Genomic DNA, 18,384 nt, shown 5'->3' on the forward strand with positions numbered 1-18,384 from the left:
TGTCAGCTCTGCGCCCTGCCTGGGGCTGAGAGACTTGGCCCTCATCTTGGCACAGAGCTCCAACCTGCCTAGTTCTGAGCACCTGGGCTCTCAGCTCCTCAAGGAGCTCCCAGCTGAGAGCCTGGCTGCCAGGCACTGAAAGCTCTTAGCAAAAGCTCCTGGTGAGGACATGCACTTAGGGTTGTCAGCTTCCTAATCGCACAAAACCGAACACCACTGCCCCACTCCTGCCCTAAGGCCCCCCCTTCACGCCCTTCTCCGAGGCCCCGCCCCTGCTTATTCCATCCCCCTGTTATCTGGGGTGGGGCAGAAATGAGGGGTTCAAGGTGTGGGAGGGGGCTCCAGGTTGGGGCAGGAGGTTGGGGTGTGGGCTCTGAGGCAGGGTCAGGGATGAGGGGTTTGGGGTGCAGGAGAGGGCTCTGGGATGGGGGGTGGAGCTGAGGGGTTTGGAGTGTAGGAGAGGGCTCTGGGCTGAGGCAGATAGTTGGGGATTCAGGGCAAGTGTGGGCTGTGGGCTCTGGGAGGGACATTGGGTGCAGGAGGGAGCTCCGGGCTGTGCCAGGGGGTTGGGGTGCGGGCTGCATGAGGGGGCTCAGGACTGGGGGCAGGGAGTTGGGATGCAGGCTTGGGGAAGGGGCTCAGGGTTGGGGCAAGGTGGCAGTGCGGGAGGGGATGCAGTCTCCAGGAGGGAGTTTGGGTGTGGGAGGGGGCTCCAGGCTGGGGCAGGGGGTTTGAGTGAGGGAGAGGTTGCAGGAAACAGGCTCTGGACAGCACTTACCTAGAGGGGCTCCCCGGAAGTGGCAACATGTCCCTCAGCTCCTAGGCAGAAGGACCAGGCAGCCCTGCGCGGTGCGCAGTGCCTCCACTCACAGGCGCTGCTTCCACAGCCATGGTTACCAGCCATTGGGAGCTGTAGAGCTGGTGCTCAGAGTGGGGACAGCACACAGAGCCCCCCTGGCTGTCCCTTCACCTAGGAGCTGAGGGACATATTGCCGCTTCTGGGAGCCATGCAGAGCCAGGTGAGAGCCTGACAGCCCTGCCAACCAGATTTTTAATGGCCCAATCAGCAGTGCTGACTGGAGCCTCTGGAGTCCCTTTTTAACCCGGCTTTCTAGTTGAAAACCGGACATGTGGCAACCCTACATGCACTACTGACAGTAGGAAGGCAGTGTGGACATGAAAAACTGCAGTAATTACTGCAGTAGCTGTAAGGCGACCTAATATAGGTCAACTCAGTAGTGTAGCGTAGATAAGGCCTAAATCCATAGAAAGATTTGTACTTTGTTCCTAATATAGCAGAGTGTTGAACTTGTACACTTTGAAATGGATTGTGGTGTGGGAAGCCCTTTTAGCGTGGTCTGGAGTGTCTTCCCTGGGAGATTTTTCTTTTGTTAAATGCTTGATACTTGGTGCAATCTGGTTCACTCCAGAAACAGATTGCTCTCTTAAGAAGTATTTTTGAGTGCCAGTCTTGTCTGGCAGGAGTGATTTAGCAGTGTCCAGAGAGGGTGATGAACTCCATTAAAAAATCTCCCTATTTCGATGTTTTATTCAATTTGGTGTCAGATTTGTAAAAGGGAGCCACGTTGTTCAGCAAATCACTGATTCCTAAATTACATTAAATACTTTGACACTACTGACTATAATCTATGAAAAACAAAATGCCAACTGTTGGTGCCTTATACCGAGCAGTGTGATGAATAGGTATTCCATAGAACATTCCTTTAATTACCAAATGAATCTCTATTGTATCTAGGAAGCTAGTAAAGGTGTTATATGGCTTTTATTAATAGAATTATGATCTGTGTTGAATGTGAGTTGAGATGATGCCTTGTGCTTGTTTTTCTCCCCTACCAACTGTTGCTAAATGACGTTATCATTTGTGAATTGTTAGAATAGGGTAGTAGGAAAACATTACTCTGTTCAATCATTCACTATGGTTTAAAAGCAGTCAACCTTTCCAGACAATGGATCTCCAAAAATGAACCACAACATTATTTCTGATTTATGACCTATGGGGGAAGGAAAGCTGCTAACATGTCTTAAAACTACTTTTGCATTCTTATGATCCTGAGAGGAGCAGTGGGGCTCCTAGTTTAAATCAGAGCAGTCTCAGGCGTGATCTAACTTTGCCTCCTTGGCACTTAGGTTTACAAAGAAAAACTTAAAAACATGAACTGAGTGTAAACTGATTCAGCCTTGTCTACCTGATTATGCAGAGCGTGCTGCAATCGCTCTGAAAAGTATGGATAAAAAACCCCATTTATCTCAGCGGGATGTCAACTTTTAAATTTTCATTGTTAGTTTTCTGTTACGGAGAGAGGTACTGGTGAGTGCTTGGACCACAAATCTCTTGGAGATTACATGTGAATGGCACCCTTCAATTAATCCACTTTCACAAGGTAGTCATACATTTTCAATCCAAAATTCTACAGCACATTAACATTTTAGGGGCACCTAGTTTAATGTAAAAAGTAACCTGCAAAGAACTCCAAAAGAGAAACCAAAAGAACCCACAGCCAGAAAAAATATAGGATGAACCTAAAAATAGCTGTGGAAATCTCCTACTATAACTTGTATCTGCAACTGCTGCTTTTTGTATCTGCAACTGCCGCTTTTACCTTTCTGCCCCAGTATGTGTCATGAGTACAGATGACAGGAGATTTTTTATCAAAGTGGTTTTTGCTCAGAAAATGCTGTTTTGATTCAATACAATTTTTTCCACAAAACTCATCAATTTTGGAAAAAATTTCTGATGAGACAAAAAATAACTTCTTTAATTTAGGAAAACTTCATTTCAGAAAATTTTCAAAATCTTGTTTCAAAAAAAAAATTCATTTTAAAATATATTTTAACTTGTTTTTAGTCTTATTATCTTTACATTATTCCATGTCATCAGAAGTAGTACATGTTATATCATGACATTATGAAATGATGTCAGGTCATAATATGCACTACTGGCATGTCACAAAATAATGTGAAATATAAAAAATAAAATAATTTTCAAAATGTTTTTGAAATTAAGTTTTCCTAACCTAGCATTTTTCGAATTTCCATTTTATAACTAACATTGAAAATATTATAGTTTGTTCTGATCTGGGATAAAAACAAATTTTGATACTTTGAAATTTCCCATGAAACAGAAATTCCAAGTTCAATCAGCTGTAATTATGAGCCTACTTCCTGATGCAATCATTATAAAAATAGAAGCCTCTCCCCGCCCCACCACATAGATCACAGCTGCTGAATTTATATTCACTGATGAGTTTCAAACATTTAACGCTATTAATATTGCTTATATATTCTAATTAAGTGATGTCTTCTTTAGTAGTCTAAGGAAATACTAAAAATATAACTTCAGTTTTCCCTTAACAGATAGCTATGCCGCTTCTAACTGTTAAGGGAAAATGTTTTGGGTTGACCCAGAATGGATTTGCTTGTTTGTTTTTTCTTGGCAAAATGAAAAACACAAATAAAATGAAAAATTTTGTTTAACCTAAAATGAAACATGGTGTTTTTTATCCTTTTAAAAATCATTAAATCTAGCTACATTTCAAAATTTTAGAATTTCTTTTGATTTTTCAGTTGAAACTATTTGCCAAATTCAACTATTTGCAAATATTTTGTCAACCCGAGTTTGCATTTTTTGCAAGCTATTCATCCAAAAATTATGCTCAGCTCTACATCAATCGCATATTTTATTTCTCTTTCCCTAATTGTCATTTCTTGCTTTATTCTTAGCTTATGAGCTCTTAAAAGAAGGACATGCTATTACTTTATATATGGATAGTTCCTAGCACTGCACTTTAGGCACTACAATAATAGAAATAACTGTTAGCTAAATTTTCATAGGTACTGAACATCTACAGATCTCATGTACTTCAATGAAGTCAACAGGGATCTACAAGAATGCAACAGTGTTCCCTCATACAGTCACTCTGGATTGGGGTTTAATACTTTTTTTCTTGTTTTTTGTTTTTTTTTTTGGTAGATGACCAGGCTAGTCAGCATTCAGCAAACTTTAGTTCATTTACATGCTGCCATAATTGTTTTGTTTTTCTGGTTACATCTTTAAAATATAGGCTAAATGATCATGATGCAAAGCCTTATAATTTTTATTTGCTAACTAGCTGTGGCATATTTAACAATTAAATTGAAAAAATACTTTGTCAACATTTTATATAACCAATGAAGGAATCATAAGAAAACACAAACTATTAAAATGTTTTTGAGTACAGAAAAATAAAGAATGTACCTTCTGGGATAATTTCAAGAACAATATTAGCAAATAGTTAAAATGAAAATATACTGTAATGCAGGAAGGTGCTTATGGCTGCCATTCAGCAGGTCTTTGATCAACAAATCACAGACCTGGTTAAAGTCAGTGGGTGTGCTAGCTACCCTTTGTTCTGGCTAAATAAAGGAACAGTTAAGCCCCTTAACAGCTGAAAACAATAGAAGCCACTGCCCAAGGCAATGGTCTGCATGACAAAGTCTGATGAGAAGTTAAGTTGCCTAGGATCAGGGGTTCCCTTGTTGCAGCAGAACACATAAGAGACTTTCTGGTTAGGAATCAGGAGTTGTTCTCCCTATCCAGCAGAGATATAGGGTGTACTGCACTGGTCCAACATAAGACTGCTGCTGGGGGAAAGGAGCCCATTAAACAGCCACCTCACTATTAACAAATTGCAAAGAGAGAAAGGGTTTTACCAGCCACTGTAGAAATTTATCAGAAAGGCATAATTGAAACTTCAATTAGTCCTTGGGCCTTATCCATAGTTCTAGTTAAGAAAGAGATGGCAGCACTAGATTCTGCATGGACTATAGAAAACTAAATGAAGTATTCTTTATCTATTACTGTGAATGGATGAGATCTTGGATGCTGTAGCAGGTTCAGTCTGGTTTTCCACACTGGATATTAAAAGTGATACTGGTAAGTGGAAGTGGATCCAAGGCACAGGCAAAAGACTGCTTTCACATCAGGGCAAAGCCTGTGACAATTTAAAATTATGGCTTTTGACTCTTGTAATGCACCAGACACATTTGAGAGGCGTCTGGATAAGGTGTTACATTGCATATTTATTATACCTAGCCATCTGCGCTGGATTCTTCATAAAAGGGGGAGGGGCATGAGGCCCAGCCCCTCTGTGGCCTCTGCTCCCTCTTTCCCCTGAGGCTAGAGCCTGGCCGGAGGAACAGCCACCCAGCCCGCTGTGGGGAGTCCCAGCCCCTTCACCTGCTCTGGGTGGGAAGCCCGAGAGCAGCCCCTGACCCATGTCCCCGCCCATGGTAGGTGGAGGGTCCAGGGTTCCGCACAGATAGCCAGGGCTCCCCGGGCAGCTCTTACCACTCAGCCTAGCTCCGGTAGGGGTGGGGACTCGGGCCGAAGAGCAGCAGCCAGGCCGAGGTAAGAGCTGCCTAGAGGGCCCAGGCCACTGTGGGGAGCCCTGTACCTTACACCTGTCCTGGGCAGTGCACCCCAGTGGGCGGGAACATGGGCCAGGGGCTGCTCTTGGGCCCCGCATCCCTGGCCCAGATTTGCTGGTGAGTCTAGGGCTCCCTACAGCTGCCTGGCTCCAGCTTCCAGCCTGGTCAGGGGGTGGGGCCTTGGGTGGAAGAGAAGGGGAAAGGGGCTGGGGCCTGTCCTGAAATGTGGACGGGCCAGGCTCTCACACTTTCAAAAGTGGGAGGTCCATGGCCCCAACTGGCCCTCCTGTTCCAGCCCCCTGCACCTAGATCAGCGGTTCTCAATCTTTAGCAACCCGAGGACCCTCATTTTGATTTAAAACTTTTGGGGGACCCCCAACCCTCCCTCCAGCCTTGGCCAACCCCTTCCCTGAGGTCATGTCCCTGCTCACTCCATTCCCCGCTCTCTCCATTCCTCACTCTCCCCCACTTTCACCAGGCTGAGGCAGATAGCTGGGGTGCAGGAGGGGGTGCAGGCTCTGAGACGGAGTTTGGGAGCAGGAGGGAGTGAGGGGTGTGGGCTCTGGGCTGGGAGTTTGGGTGCTGAAGGGAGTGGGGTGTGGGCTTTGGGGCTGGGAGTTTGGGTGCAGAAGGGAGTGCAGGTCCTGGGAGGGACTTTGGGTCCTGGAGGGGGCTCAGGAGTGGGGCAGGGAGGTGGGGTGCAGGAGGGAGTGAGGGGTATAGGAGCGGGTGCAGGCTTTAGGGGGGAGTTTGGGTGCAGACTCTGGGCTTGGGCAGGGAGTTGAGGTGCGGGAGAGGGAGAGAGGGACTGTGCTTACTTCGGGCAGCTCCCAAAAGCAACTGGCACATCCCTCTGGAACTAAGGGGGGCTAAGGGGTCTCTGTGCGCTGGCCTTGCCCGCAGGCACTGCCCCTGCAGCTCCTGTTGGCTGAAGTTTCGGGCCAAGGGGAGCTGCAGAGTTGGTGCTCGGGATGGGGGCTGAGTGCAGAGACCCCCTGTCCCACCCCCTCTCCCTTGGTCTCAGGGACATGCTAACTGCTTCCTGGAGTGGCGCAGACCCAGGGTCTCCATTCCTCCCCCTCCCTCCCAGTGCCTCCTTTACACTGTGAAGGAGGCCCTGGAAGGGAGGAGAGGAGTTGGTCAGCGGGGCCCGCGGACCCCCTGGAGTATCCTTGGGGTCCCCCCAGCGGTACACAGACCCCAGTTTGAGAAACGCTGACCTAATAGTGTGGTGCGTGCTAAAACCTTTGAACAGGAACTGATACATTTACAAACAATCTGTGATAGGTAAGGCTAAGATTTTGTCACGGATATTTTTAGTAAAAGTCACAGACAGGTCACGGGCTATAAAGAAAAATTCACTGAAGCCTGTGACCTGTCTATGACTTTTACTGAAGCCTGTGACCTGTCCGTGACTTTTACTAAAAATATCCATGAGAAATGGGAGCTCAGTTAGGCAGGTGTGGGGACCTGCTCAGAGCTCCAGGGTCCCCCTGCCACCTGTGAGCTCTAAGGTACCCCCACCAGGCAATGAGGGTACCCCGCAGCTCCTAGCCGAGGCAGGCTGAAGTCATGGTGGTCGCTGGAAGTCCTGGATTCCATGATTTCCACGACCTCAGAGTAAAAATCATAACCTTAGCGGTAAGTTTAAGACTGCCAATCTAAAACTGAACCCAAAGAAATGTGAGGTGTTCCAAAAAGAAGGAACCTACCTTGGATATACAATCTAAATTTCCACCACTAAGAAGAAAACAGACTGTGCATAATGGTCAATCCATCAGCACTCACAGACATGCAGAGTTTTGTAGGCCACTCGTCCTATTACAGAACGGTGGTTCTCAACCGAGGTACATCAACTCATGTAGATATTTGCCTAGTTTTACAGCAGACTACATAAAAAGCACTACTGAAGTCAGTACAAACTAAAATTTTCATACAATGACTTGTTTATATTGTTCTATATATTATACACTGAAATGTAAGTACAATATTTATATTCCAATTGATTTATTTTATTATTTTATAATTTCAGGTGGTTGAAAGGAGATCAGGCTGGGGAAAAAAAGCCCATGTAGATCTGGGTGGGAGTCAAATCATTTTGGAGTGGTGATGTGAAAAAATCTTGACAGAAAAACATTCAGTAAATATGTAAATAGTCAGGTTTGTATATATTTTAATTAGTTAAATTTCTCTTCTTTCTTTCTGTCTGGCATGAGTCATTCAGGATGTCGTCTTTTTTATGGTATTATTGGTTGCCACTGAGTGGGTCTTTGATCTATAAACAGTCATAGATCTGGCCAACGGCTGTGCTAACCACCCAACTTTCAGATTAAATGGAAGGAGCAATTATGCCTCTATATGTAGTGAGATAGCGGGAAACAAAGTCTGACAGGAAGCTAAACTCTGATGGTTGAGGGAGTCCCTGGTTGCAAATGCAGGATTAGTGTGTGTCAGAACCAGAAAAAACAGAAAAGTCAGTAGAGCGGGAGAGAAGCAGTTCTGAGGGTTTATCTACACTACAAAATTAAGTTGACTTTATCTAATTCAACCTGGAGCCTTCGAATTAATTAAGTCGATTGCATGTGGCCACACCATGCTCATTGTCTTGATGGAGTGTGTCCTTACTAGCAGTGCCTGCATCAATGCACAAAGCAGTGCATTGTGGGTAGCTATCCCAAAATGCAACTTGCCACTGTGTGTTTTGGGAAGTTTGTGCAATGCGTCACGGGACCAAAACATTGTTGCAGGGGAGAATGGGAACATTGCATAGGCATCCCATGATGCACTGTGCTCCCTGCCCTCATATCAATGGCAAACAAGCCGGTGTTTTTTGTGCCTTAAAACCGCTGCACGTACGCCATAGCCCCAGAAGCATGGAGCCTGCTCAGGTGTGTGCTCTTGCTGTGAGCATCTCAAATTCCTCGCACCTTCTCCTGCAGTATTTTCAGAGCCGAGGTAGGGTTCACCTTGTGGAACGTGATGTCCTGCAAGCAGCCCTGCTGCAAGCCATTTAAAAAAACAAATCACAGTTGCTGGTGGCAGTCACAGAGCAGCTGCATTCTATTGAGCTCCGTTTCTGGTCCCGTGAAACAAGCACTGACTGGTGGGACTGCATCGTTTTGCAGGTATGGGAAGACAAGCAGTGGGTGCAGAATTTTCGAATGTGGAAGGCCACCTTCCAGGAACTTTGTGCAGAGCTTTCCCCTGCCCTGCAGTTCACCAACACAAAAATGAGAACTGCTCTGACAATGGAGAAGCGAGTGGCAATTGCTATTTGGATGCTTGCAATGCCAGACAGTTACCGGTCAGTGAGGAATCAATTTGGAGTAGGTCAATCAACCATGGGATCTGCTGTGCTCCAACTGTGCAGGGCCATTAATCGACTACTGCTACGAAGGGTAGTGAGTGTGGGAAATGTGCAGGACATAGTGGATGGTTTTGTCGCAGTGGGGTTCCCTAATTGTGGTGAGGCGGTAGATGGCACACACGTCTCCATCTTGGCACCAGACCACCTTGACAAAGAGTACATAAACCGAAAGGTATACTTTTCAATGGTGTTGCAAGTGCTGGTAGATCACAGGGGGTTTCACCGACATCAGCATAGGATGGTCAGAAAAGGATCATAACGCACGCATCTTTAGGGACTTGGGACTGTTCAAAAAACTGCAATCTGGGACTTTCTTTCCAGACCACAAAATGAACATTGACGATGTTGAGATACTGATAGCTATCCTGGGGGACCCAGTCTACCCCTTGCTCCCATTGCTCATGAAGCCATACACTGGCTGTGTGGACAGCAGTAAGGAAAGGTTCAATTATAGGCTCAGCAAGTGCAGCATGGTGGTTGAATGTGCCTTTGGTCATTTAAAGGGGCGCTGGAGAAGTTTACTGACAAGGTTGCACCTTAGTAAAGAGAACATCCTCATGGTTATAGCTGCCTGCTGTGTGCTCCATAATATCTGTGGGAAAAAAGGGGGGAAATTTTCCACAGGGGTGAGACAGATCGCATGGCAATCATTTTTGAGCAGCCAGACACCAGGGCAATAAGAAGAGCACAGCAAAGGGCTCTGCGTATCCATGAGGCTTTGAAATAACAAGTCACAGTAATGTGAGCTGCTTGTCCCCACTGTGCTTTCCCAAACCTTGACCTGGCTTGCATCACTGTCCCCGTAAAGCCAACCCCCTGCTTAAGCCCACTGCTTCTACTCAATAAAGAACATTTATTTCTCAAATCCCTTTACTTTATTTAACAAACATAAGTAAAGAGGAAGAACAGAAAAAAAGGTAATCTTGGGGAAAAGGGGTTGTAAAGCTGGAATGGAATGAACATTTTCATCTGTGTAACATAACACTGCATTCCAGACCATCAAAAGTCTGTGAAAGGGCGCCTTCTGTTTCTGTATCAGAGGGGTAGCCGTGTTAGTCTGGATCTGTAAAAGCAGCAAAGAATCCCGTGGCACCTTATAGACTAACAGACGTTTTGGAGCATGAGCTTTCGTGGGTGAATAACCACTTCCTCAGATGCATGTAGTGGAAATTTCCAGGGGCAGTTGGTGGGAGGGCACCTGTGTATCAGTGCACTGTTCAGTGTTGTCCTGGAAGTATTCTTTGAGTCGGAGACGGCGAAAGTAGGCTTCCAGATCGCCACAGAACTGTATCATGTTGGTGGGGGTGGCCGGGCAGAAAGAGAGTGCCCGAGATAGGACAGACTTTTCTTCTGGGCTGAGTGTGTAGTTGGATAGATTGACGATATTGCTGGGTGGGTTAGGGGTACCTAACCTCAGAAACCACCCTGACATTATCATCAAAGAGGCTGATAAAGGAGGTGCCGTTGTCATCATGAACAGGTCTGACTACCAAAAGGAGGCCGCCAGACAACTCTCCAATACCAAATTCTACAGGCCACTTCCCTCAGATCCCACTGAGGAATACACTAAGAAACTACAGCATCTACTCAGGGCACTCCCTACACTAACACCAGAAGAAATCAACATACCCCTAGAGCCCCGACCAGGGTTATTCTATCTACTATCCAAGATCCACAAACCCGGAAATCCTGGACGCCCCATCATCTCGGGCATTGGCACTCTCACTGAAGGACTGTCTGGATATATGTACTCTCTACTCAGACCCTATGCCACCAGCACTCCCAGCTATCTCCGTGACACCGCTGATTTCCTGAGGAAACTACAACGCATTGGTCACCTCCCAGAAAACACCATCCTAGCCACCATGGATGTAGAGGCTCTCTACACAAACATCCCACACACAGATGGAATACAAGCTGTCAGGAACACTATCCCTGATGATTCCACAGCACAACTGGCTGCTGAGCTCTGTGCCTTTATACTTACACACAACTATTTCAAATTTGATGACAATATATATCTCCAGATCAGTGGCACTGCTATGGGCACCCGCATGGCCCCACAATATGCCAATATCTTTATGGCCGACCTGGAACAACGCTTCCTCAGCTCTCGTCCACTCACGCCCCTTCTCTACCTACGCTACATTGATGACATCTTCATCATCTGGACCCATGGGAAGGAGACTCTGGAAAAATTCCACCACGATTTCAACAGCTTCCACCCCACCATCAACCTCAGCCTGGACCAATCTACACGGGAGGTCCACTTTCTTGACACCACGGTGCAAATAAGTGATGGTCACATTAACACCACTCTATATCGAAAACCTACCGACCGCTATGCCTACCTTCATGCCTACAGCTTCCATCCTGGGCACATCACACGATCCATTGTCTACAGCCAAGCACTGAGGTACAACCGCATCTGCTCTAACCTCTCAGACAGAGACCAACACCTACAAAATCTCCACCAAGCATTCTCAAAACTACAATACCCGCACGAGGAAATAAGGAAACAGATCAACAGAGCCAGACGTGTACCCAGAAGCCTCCTACTGCAAGACAAACCCAAGAAAGAAACCAACAGGACTCCACTGGCCATCACATACAGCCCCCAGCTAAAACCCTTCCAACGCATCATCAAGGATCTACAACCCATCCTGGACAATGATCCCACACTTTCACAGGCCTTGGGTGGCAGGCCAGTCCTTGCCCACAGACAACCTGCCAACCTGAAACATATTCTCACCAGTAACTGCACACCACACCATCATAACTCTAGCTCAGGAACCAATCCATGCAACAAACCTCAATGCCAACTCTGCCCACATATCTACACCAGCGACACCATCACAGGACCTAACCAGATCAGCCACACCATCACTGGTTCATTCACCTGCACATCCACCAATGTAATATACGCCATCATATGCCAGCAATGCCCCTCTGCTATGTACATCGGCCAAACTGGACAGTCTCTACGGAAAAGGATAAATGGACACAAATCAGACATTAGGGATGGCAATATACAAAAACCTGTAGGAGAGCACTTCAACCTCCCTGGCCACACTATAGCAGACCTTAAGGTGGCCATCCTGCAGCAAAAAAACTTCAGGACCAGACTTCAAAGAGAAACTGCTGAGCTTCAGTTCATCTGCAAATTTGACACCATCAGCTCAGGATTGAACAAAGACTGTGAATGGCTTGCCAACTACAGAACCAGTTTCTCCTCTCTTGGTTTTCACACCTCAACTGCTAGAACAGGGCCTCATCCTCCCTGATTGAACTGACCTCGTTATCTCTAGCTTGCTTGCTAGCATATATATACCTGCCCCTGGAAATTTCCACTACATGCATCTGAGGAAGTGGGTATTCACCCACGAAAGCTCATGCTCCAAAACGTCTGTTAGTCTATAAGGTGCCACAGGATTCTTTGCTGCTTCTGTTTCTGGTATCCTCCCCCAGAGTTAAGTGAAAGGGAAAATGGACTTTTCGCCCATGCCTCAGGGAACACTGGGGTAAGGGTGATTCTGCGCCAGCCGATGCTGGCTGGCTGTCCACCAGGGTCTGCAGAGGGACTCTACCCTCCTGCTTCTGTTCGTGCAGTTCAACCAGATGCTTCAACATGTCTGCTTGGTCTCTCATAATCCGAAGCATTTCATCCTGCGCTGCTTGCTCTTGCTCACTGGAAGCTTTCCTTCTCTCCATGTCCTTTTCTAACTTCTCAGACAGTGAAAGCCTCCATGCTGTCAGCTCTGTGTCAGCTGTCCCAGAGGCGTTCGTTATCTCGGTGAACATGTCCTCCCACATTCTTTCTCCTCCTAATCAGCGAAAGTCTGCTTTCAGGTGTTGATAACACGCCAAAGGACACATTTCCAGCTGTTAGTCATGGGAAAAAATAAAGGCGTCATTGTACATGAATAAAATGTTTCCATAGCAAGGCCGTTTTCATAAAACAAAAAACCAAAAACCCAACCTTTATTACACTAGGTGTAAACCATAACATAATCGGAATCCGTAACCATTCACTGTGACATTTTGCTGTTCCAGCCATGGCGAATAGCCCCCACCCTGGTCATGGGTGAGTGCACTTTTAATGAAGTCTATGGCAGGCTCATGTCAGGAGCAGAGGTAGCTAGTCGAACTATGGCCCTTTCCCATAGCATCATGGGAAGCTGTTTATGAACGGGGATGGGGGAATGTTTTCCCTCCCAAGTTGCAAATCTCTCATGTGGGTTGCCAGTTCCCTATCAGCCACTTTAAACTACTTGCCAACCCATGCCGAGCACAGTAAAGGCATATTAGCAGCCGTGTGGTTTGGTGATCCAGAATGTGGAGGGGTGGAGTGGGTCTACATGTCCTTTTTTTTCTTGAAAGATCACTTTTAATGAGTGCCCCATTCCCCCTAGGTGATTCTATGTGATATCAGTCTCCTGAGGGTAACAGAGGCGGAAAGGAAGGAGATGCTGAAACGTCTGGGTATAGATCCAGTCCTGATGATGCATTGCTGTACCGCAAGGATGCCAGCAGACTTAATTCAGGAATTGCGTGGGAAAGTGTCCTACCATGGTGGAAGAAATAAGACTGCCCTGCCCAGAAACCTTCTGCAAAGGATTACAGAGTACCTCCATGGAGGATTCCCGGGCTATCCCAGTCCACATAAACAGTCTTTTCCAGGGGCCACTCTCTGCATATCTGGAGCGGCCTCTTGTAAGCAAAGAACCACAGCACCTCGCTTTTGGTGTCATGTCCTGCGACCCACAGGGCTCCAGGGTTAAAAATATTTCCTGGCTGTCAGGGAGAATGGATCCAACGCTCACCTGTCTCCCATTTTCCTCCTCCTCTTCTTCCTCATCCACCATATCATCTTCCTTGTTGTCCCTAGACTCACACACCTGTGAGATATCCACTTTGCTTGTCGGGGTGCTAGTAGAGAATTGCATGCAGCTTATTGTAGAACAAGCATGTGTGGGGTTCAGCACCAGAAGGCAAGGGAGGCACAGAAGGCAAGCATGTGCTTCCCTTGCCTTCCGGTACGCTTGGTGAAGTTCTTTTATTTTCACAGGGCACTGCTGTGTGTCCTTCATGTAGCCCTTCTTCCCCATTCCACAAGCAATCTTTGCATAGATGTCAGCATTTCTTCTGCTGGATTGGAGCTCTGCCTCACAGACTTTTCTCCCCAGCGAAGAGATCCACCACTCCTGTTCAGACCAGGCTGGAGCACGTTTGGGGCGTGTAGTATCTGTGATCAGCTGTGCTCAAGCTGGCATGCTCCCAATGCTGATCAAACAGGAAATGGGAAATCAAAAATTCCCAGAGTTTTAGCAGGGGAGGGGCTATTTCCTGTGTACTTGGCTGCAGTGCAGCAGAGTTGAGAATGATCTCCAGAGCAGTCACAGATAAGCTTTGTGGGACACCACCTGGAGGCCATTTAAGTTGAATTACACAACGCTGTGTCTGCACTACCTCGCAGTCAACCCATGAAAATCGAATTAAGTGCTATGCTTCTTGCAGAGGTGGATTACTGAAGTCAACATTAGAGGCGACTTAGGTTGGTGTAAAGGACCCGGTAGTGTAGACACATATATTAATAGGTCAACATAAGGCAGCTTCCTTCTACCTAACTTTCTAGAGTAGATCAGGCCTAGGTACGGCCCTGAGAAGATGCAGAGAGACAGAACTCCTCAGGGCACAAAATTGACTGGAGAGGCTGACTGCTGTTGCTACTGTTTGCTTGTACTGTGTTTAGGAAAACAGGACTTTATATATATATTTTTGTAAATAAACAGGATTGCACCGAGAATATACCTGACTTCTATCATCATTTTTCCTCTTAGAAATAATCCTGCAAGGTCCCAAATACTGGCAACTGCTAAGGCCAAGGGAGCAACAATATCTACACACAAGGTAACTGAGGTCGCATATTAATGACACCTATGTCTTTCTTGAAAAAAAGTCATAAATTAGTATTTTTCATATAAAGTCATGGCAGTCCACTAATGAGCAGTACTTTTTCCATGATTATTATACAAAAGTGGCTCAATTATGTCAATTTGGTGGAATATGAGATTTTAAAATGGGATAAAACTTTGTGTACTATGACTTTTTGTTTTCTTTTGTAACTAGTATCATGACTTTACACATTTTTGCCAACCTTAGGTACACTTCACCACGAGGAAGAGGAAAACTAGGCGTAATCATCTAAACGTATAGGTGGCCCTGCAAACAGTTAACTAGTTAGTGCTACATACCTGAGCAGTCCCATTGAGTTCAGTGGGACAACTATGAGTATAAAGTAAGCATGTGAGTGTTTTCAAGAGCAGGGCCAAAGTTAAAGAATAATTCAGTTAATAGGAACTTTGTAATAGACCCGATTCTTTCTCTCATTGAAGCCACTTTTTGAAATGGGAGTTTTACCATTGACGTCACTGGGAAAAGAACTAGGCTCTTAAATCTTATTTTAAGACATGAACATTGCCATTTAAAATGGATGACTCAGAAAAGAAAAAAGTATTTTTAATTTCTTATTTACATTTGACTCCTAGAAATAGAAATTTGTTCTGTCTGTGACTATTGTAGTTTATACATGCATATTTATTTTTTTGAAACTCTGATGCTGAGCACCCAGATGAAGCCGAGATTTTTCGCCTTCCCCTGCAGCATGGGGTATGGGCCACTTGCTGGTGGATTCTCTGCAGCTTGAGGTCTTCAAACTACAATTTGAGGACTTCAATAACTTGGACATAGGTTAGGGGTTTGTTATAGAAGTGGATGGGTAGGGTTCTGTGGCCTGCTTTGTGCAGGAGGTCAGACTAGATGATCACATTGGTCCCTTCTGACCTTAAAGTCTATGAGTCTATGAGTCTATAAGCCCAGAAGTCCCAAAGCAACATACATTACACATTTATTATTTTTAACTCAGAGACTACCTTCCATTTTTTTAACAAGAGACCTGCCCTCTTTACCACAGCCCCTCACCATCTATCTCTTTTCATTAAAACAAATCCACTTTAACTAAATTTAACATCACTGAACTTTAAATTACAGAATTCACATTCTCCCCCACCAACCTCCTGGAAATTATTTTTTTTTTTATCAACCCAAAATCACAGCTAAGTTGTTTTGCAGACAAGAGCTAAGAAATCTAAAGTTAAGGATGACATATTGTTCTTAATAAAAATCAATGTTATATAAAATAACTGCTCAGTGCAACAATGTGAATTAAGGACATCATCCCTAACCTTAAATATACATATTCCTTCAGGGCTTTTCTTTTTTTTTTGGTCCATCACTAGTGATACATAAAAAAATAAACTGAAAAATAGAAGTTCCGTCACGTAGAACCATATTGACACACCCTCCCCCCCGCCTTGGTCACCTGCAGAACTGGGACCTTTAGATCAGGACAGACCTCTTTGCCACTTGAGCTAACAGTCATTTTCAGCAGTAGTAAATCCTTATCCTCTATGGACCAGCCATATAGGAAGATGAGACCCATATTTTGCCAGTGCATTTCACAGATGTTTGCTTATAGCAAAGGAACAATAAGATTCAGGACTCTTGGGTTCAATTCCAGATTCTGTAGAGGAGTGTGCTATAATGGTTAAATATTCTTACTCTGTTCCTCCAAGCCTGATTCCTTCTACCCCTATGCACTGCAGCCTTTTCCAGTCCTCCTCTTTCACCAGCTCCTGTTTCAGTCTTCCTCACAAGCTCCTCACCCCACTGGATTCAATTCAGAGTACAGTACTTTCTTTTCCTCCATGCCACATGGGTGCTAGGAGTGACCCCAGATAGATGTAGGAGCATTGGAGGGAAACTTCATCCCAGAAGTCCCGAGCTGAGCAGGAGCATGCTCATACACTCTGTAGGGATGCTGCATATACAGTCTGGTTGGCACATAGAAACAATGTGGAGATAGAACATGCTTAGTACAGATGGACTCTTTGAAGAATAATGCTGCCAAACTAACAAATGTCTGCTTGAGGACATGCACACTGTACTTTTCAGAGGCTTACAACTTGACCAAATATGGATGGATTTCTATGAGGATGCCAAAAAGCCCATCTCTAACACCTGGGTGACCTTCCTGCCAAATTTCAAGTCCCTATTCTAAAGCATGAAATTCTAGAGCATCTCAAAGAAATGGTTGTAATAATTTTAACATGGGCAAAGCAACGTATTTTTCCTTATTTTTGTTCAGAGAAATGTATGAACTGATTTTGTTGAAATTTTCTAAAAAACTCTTCCTGAGTCAGACAACTGGCACAGAAAATTTAAGCTCAATAGTTGAAGTTTAGGAGCATGTATGCAACTGAAAGTAGGGTCTTATAATGGAAAGTGTTAGGCAGTTTTTAACTATAGGAGTCAATAGCAATGCTGCCTATAATAATTCAGTTTTATACAGTACCTCATATTATTCTACAACTTATAAACCATGTTTTCTAATAGATATGTTTCTCTGGAGCTTTCCTTCTTATACATTTTTTGTTATAAACTATATCAAAGATATAAAGAGAGCTAACGATTAGATTTTCTGATCATAGTAGAACAGATTCCACTGCCCATACTCATAAGGTGTAGAGCTTTTCATGGAGAAAAATTCTACTTAAAGTAAAGATGGAAGAATATGGCCCAATATAAACAAACTAACACTGTTGTAATATGAGCTATCTTATATTGGAAAAAAATCACACACAACTTGACTTAATGGAAATATTTTTTAAAATCACAAGAGCAGTTAAATAATTAACTGCAACAATAATAAACCAATGGCAATAAACTAAGGTACAGTAATAAGTACACACATACCTTGCCCTTGAGGAATTCCATAAAATTCATCAGCTATCCTTGCTGCCTCCTTACGGTTCCCCTTTACAATGTAGAAGTGACTGAGAATGGCAAGGCTGATTTTCACAAAAAGTTTAAAACAAAAAAGTGAAAGTATAGTAAAGTAGACGTTGGATAGTTGCTGGGCAAAAGGGCGATTTTCCTCTATGACAGACATTATTGCACCAGAGTGTTTGTCAGTGTTTCGGTACAATTCTCAAATGTGTTGATAAGGTCATATGGCTCCAGTTAGGCACTCCTCAGTGCCAGGAACAGCTGGTCCCGAGGAAAGAAAATATCAGCTGGTCATGATGCTTGCTGCTCAAAATATGAGGATTATTTATACTGTACATAGTATTGAGTTCACTACAGCTCGTGCTGACCTGATGGTATTCAACTGGAGCGGAATATCCACAAACACAGTTTCTGACATTCACAGTTTCCAAGATTCTTCCATTTAAAAGGTCTGTTTCATTCCAGAATTTACATTTTGATTTGTCTAGTTATTTCTATTTTTACTTATTAAAAAACACTGTCAAAAGTATTATTTTAAGATTCTTTTGTTACTCAATTTTGCCAACAAAAGCTCTTTGTAACCTGGAATATGAAATCAATTTTCCCCCAGATATGTTCTCTCTTTTCCTCATGTACATTTATTTATTATTGTTAAGTTTCTAGGATATTAGACTGCTGCCATAGGTTTTTCTGACAAAATCATATCCTATCAGTAAAGCATTTTTTCTGAAATACATGGATTT

General features: G+C 44.5%; 1 protein-coding gene across 1 annotated transcript in view; it reads right to left on the minus strand.

Moving 5' to 3' along the window:
- ASB5 (ankyrin repeat and SOCS box containing 5) overlaps window positions 1-17,883 on the minus strand; it is a 68,315-nt gene extending 50,432 nt beyond the window's left edge. The window contains exon 1 of the mRNA XM_050945396.1: window positions 17,609-17,883. Coding sequence (XP_050801353.1) covers window positions 17,609-17,804 — 196 coding nt within the window. The 5' untranslated portion in view covers window positions 17,805-17,883. The remainder of the gene's footprint in view (window positions 1-17,608) is intronic.
- Between the last annotated feature and the right edge of the window lie 501 nt (window positions 17,884-18,384).

This window comes from Gopherus flavomarginatus, chromosome 3 (genome assembly GCF_025201925.1).
Source record: "Gopherus flavomarginatus isolate rGopFla2 chromosome 3, rGopFla2.mat.asm, whole genome shotgun sequence".
Taxonomy (NCBI): Eukaryota; Metazoa; Chordata; order Testudines; family Testudinidae; genus Gopherus; species Gopherus flavomarginatus.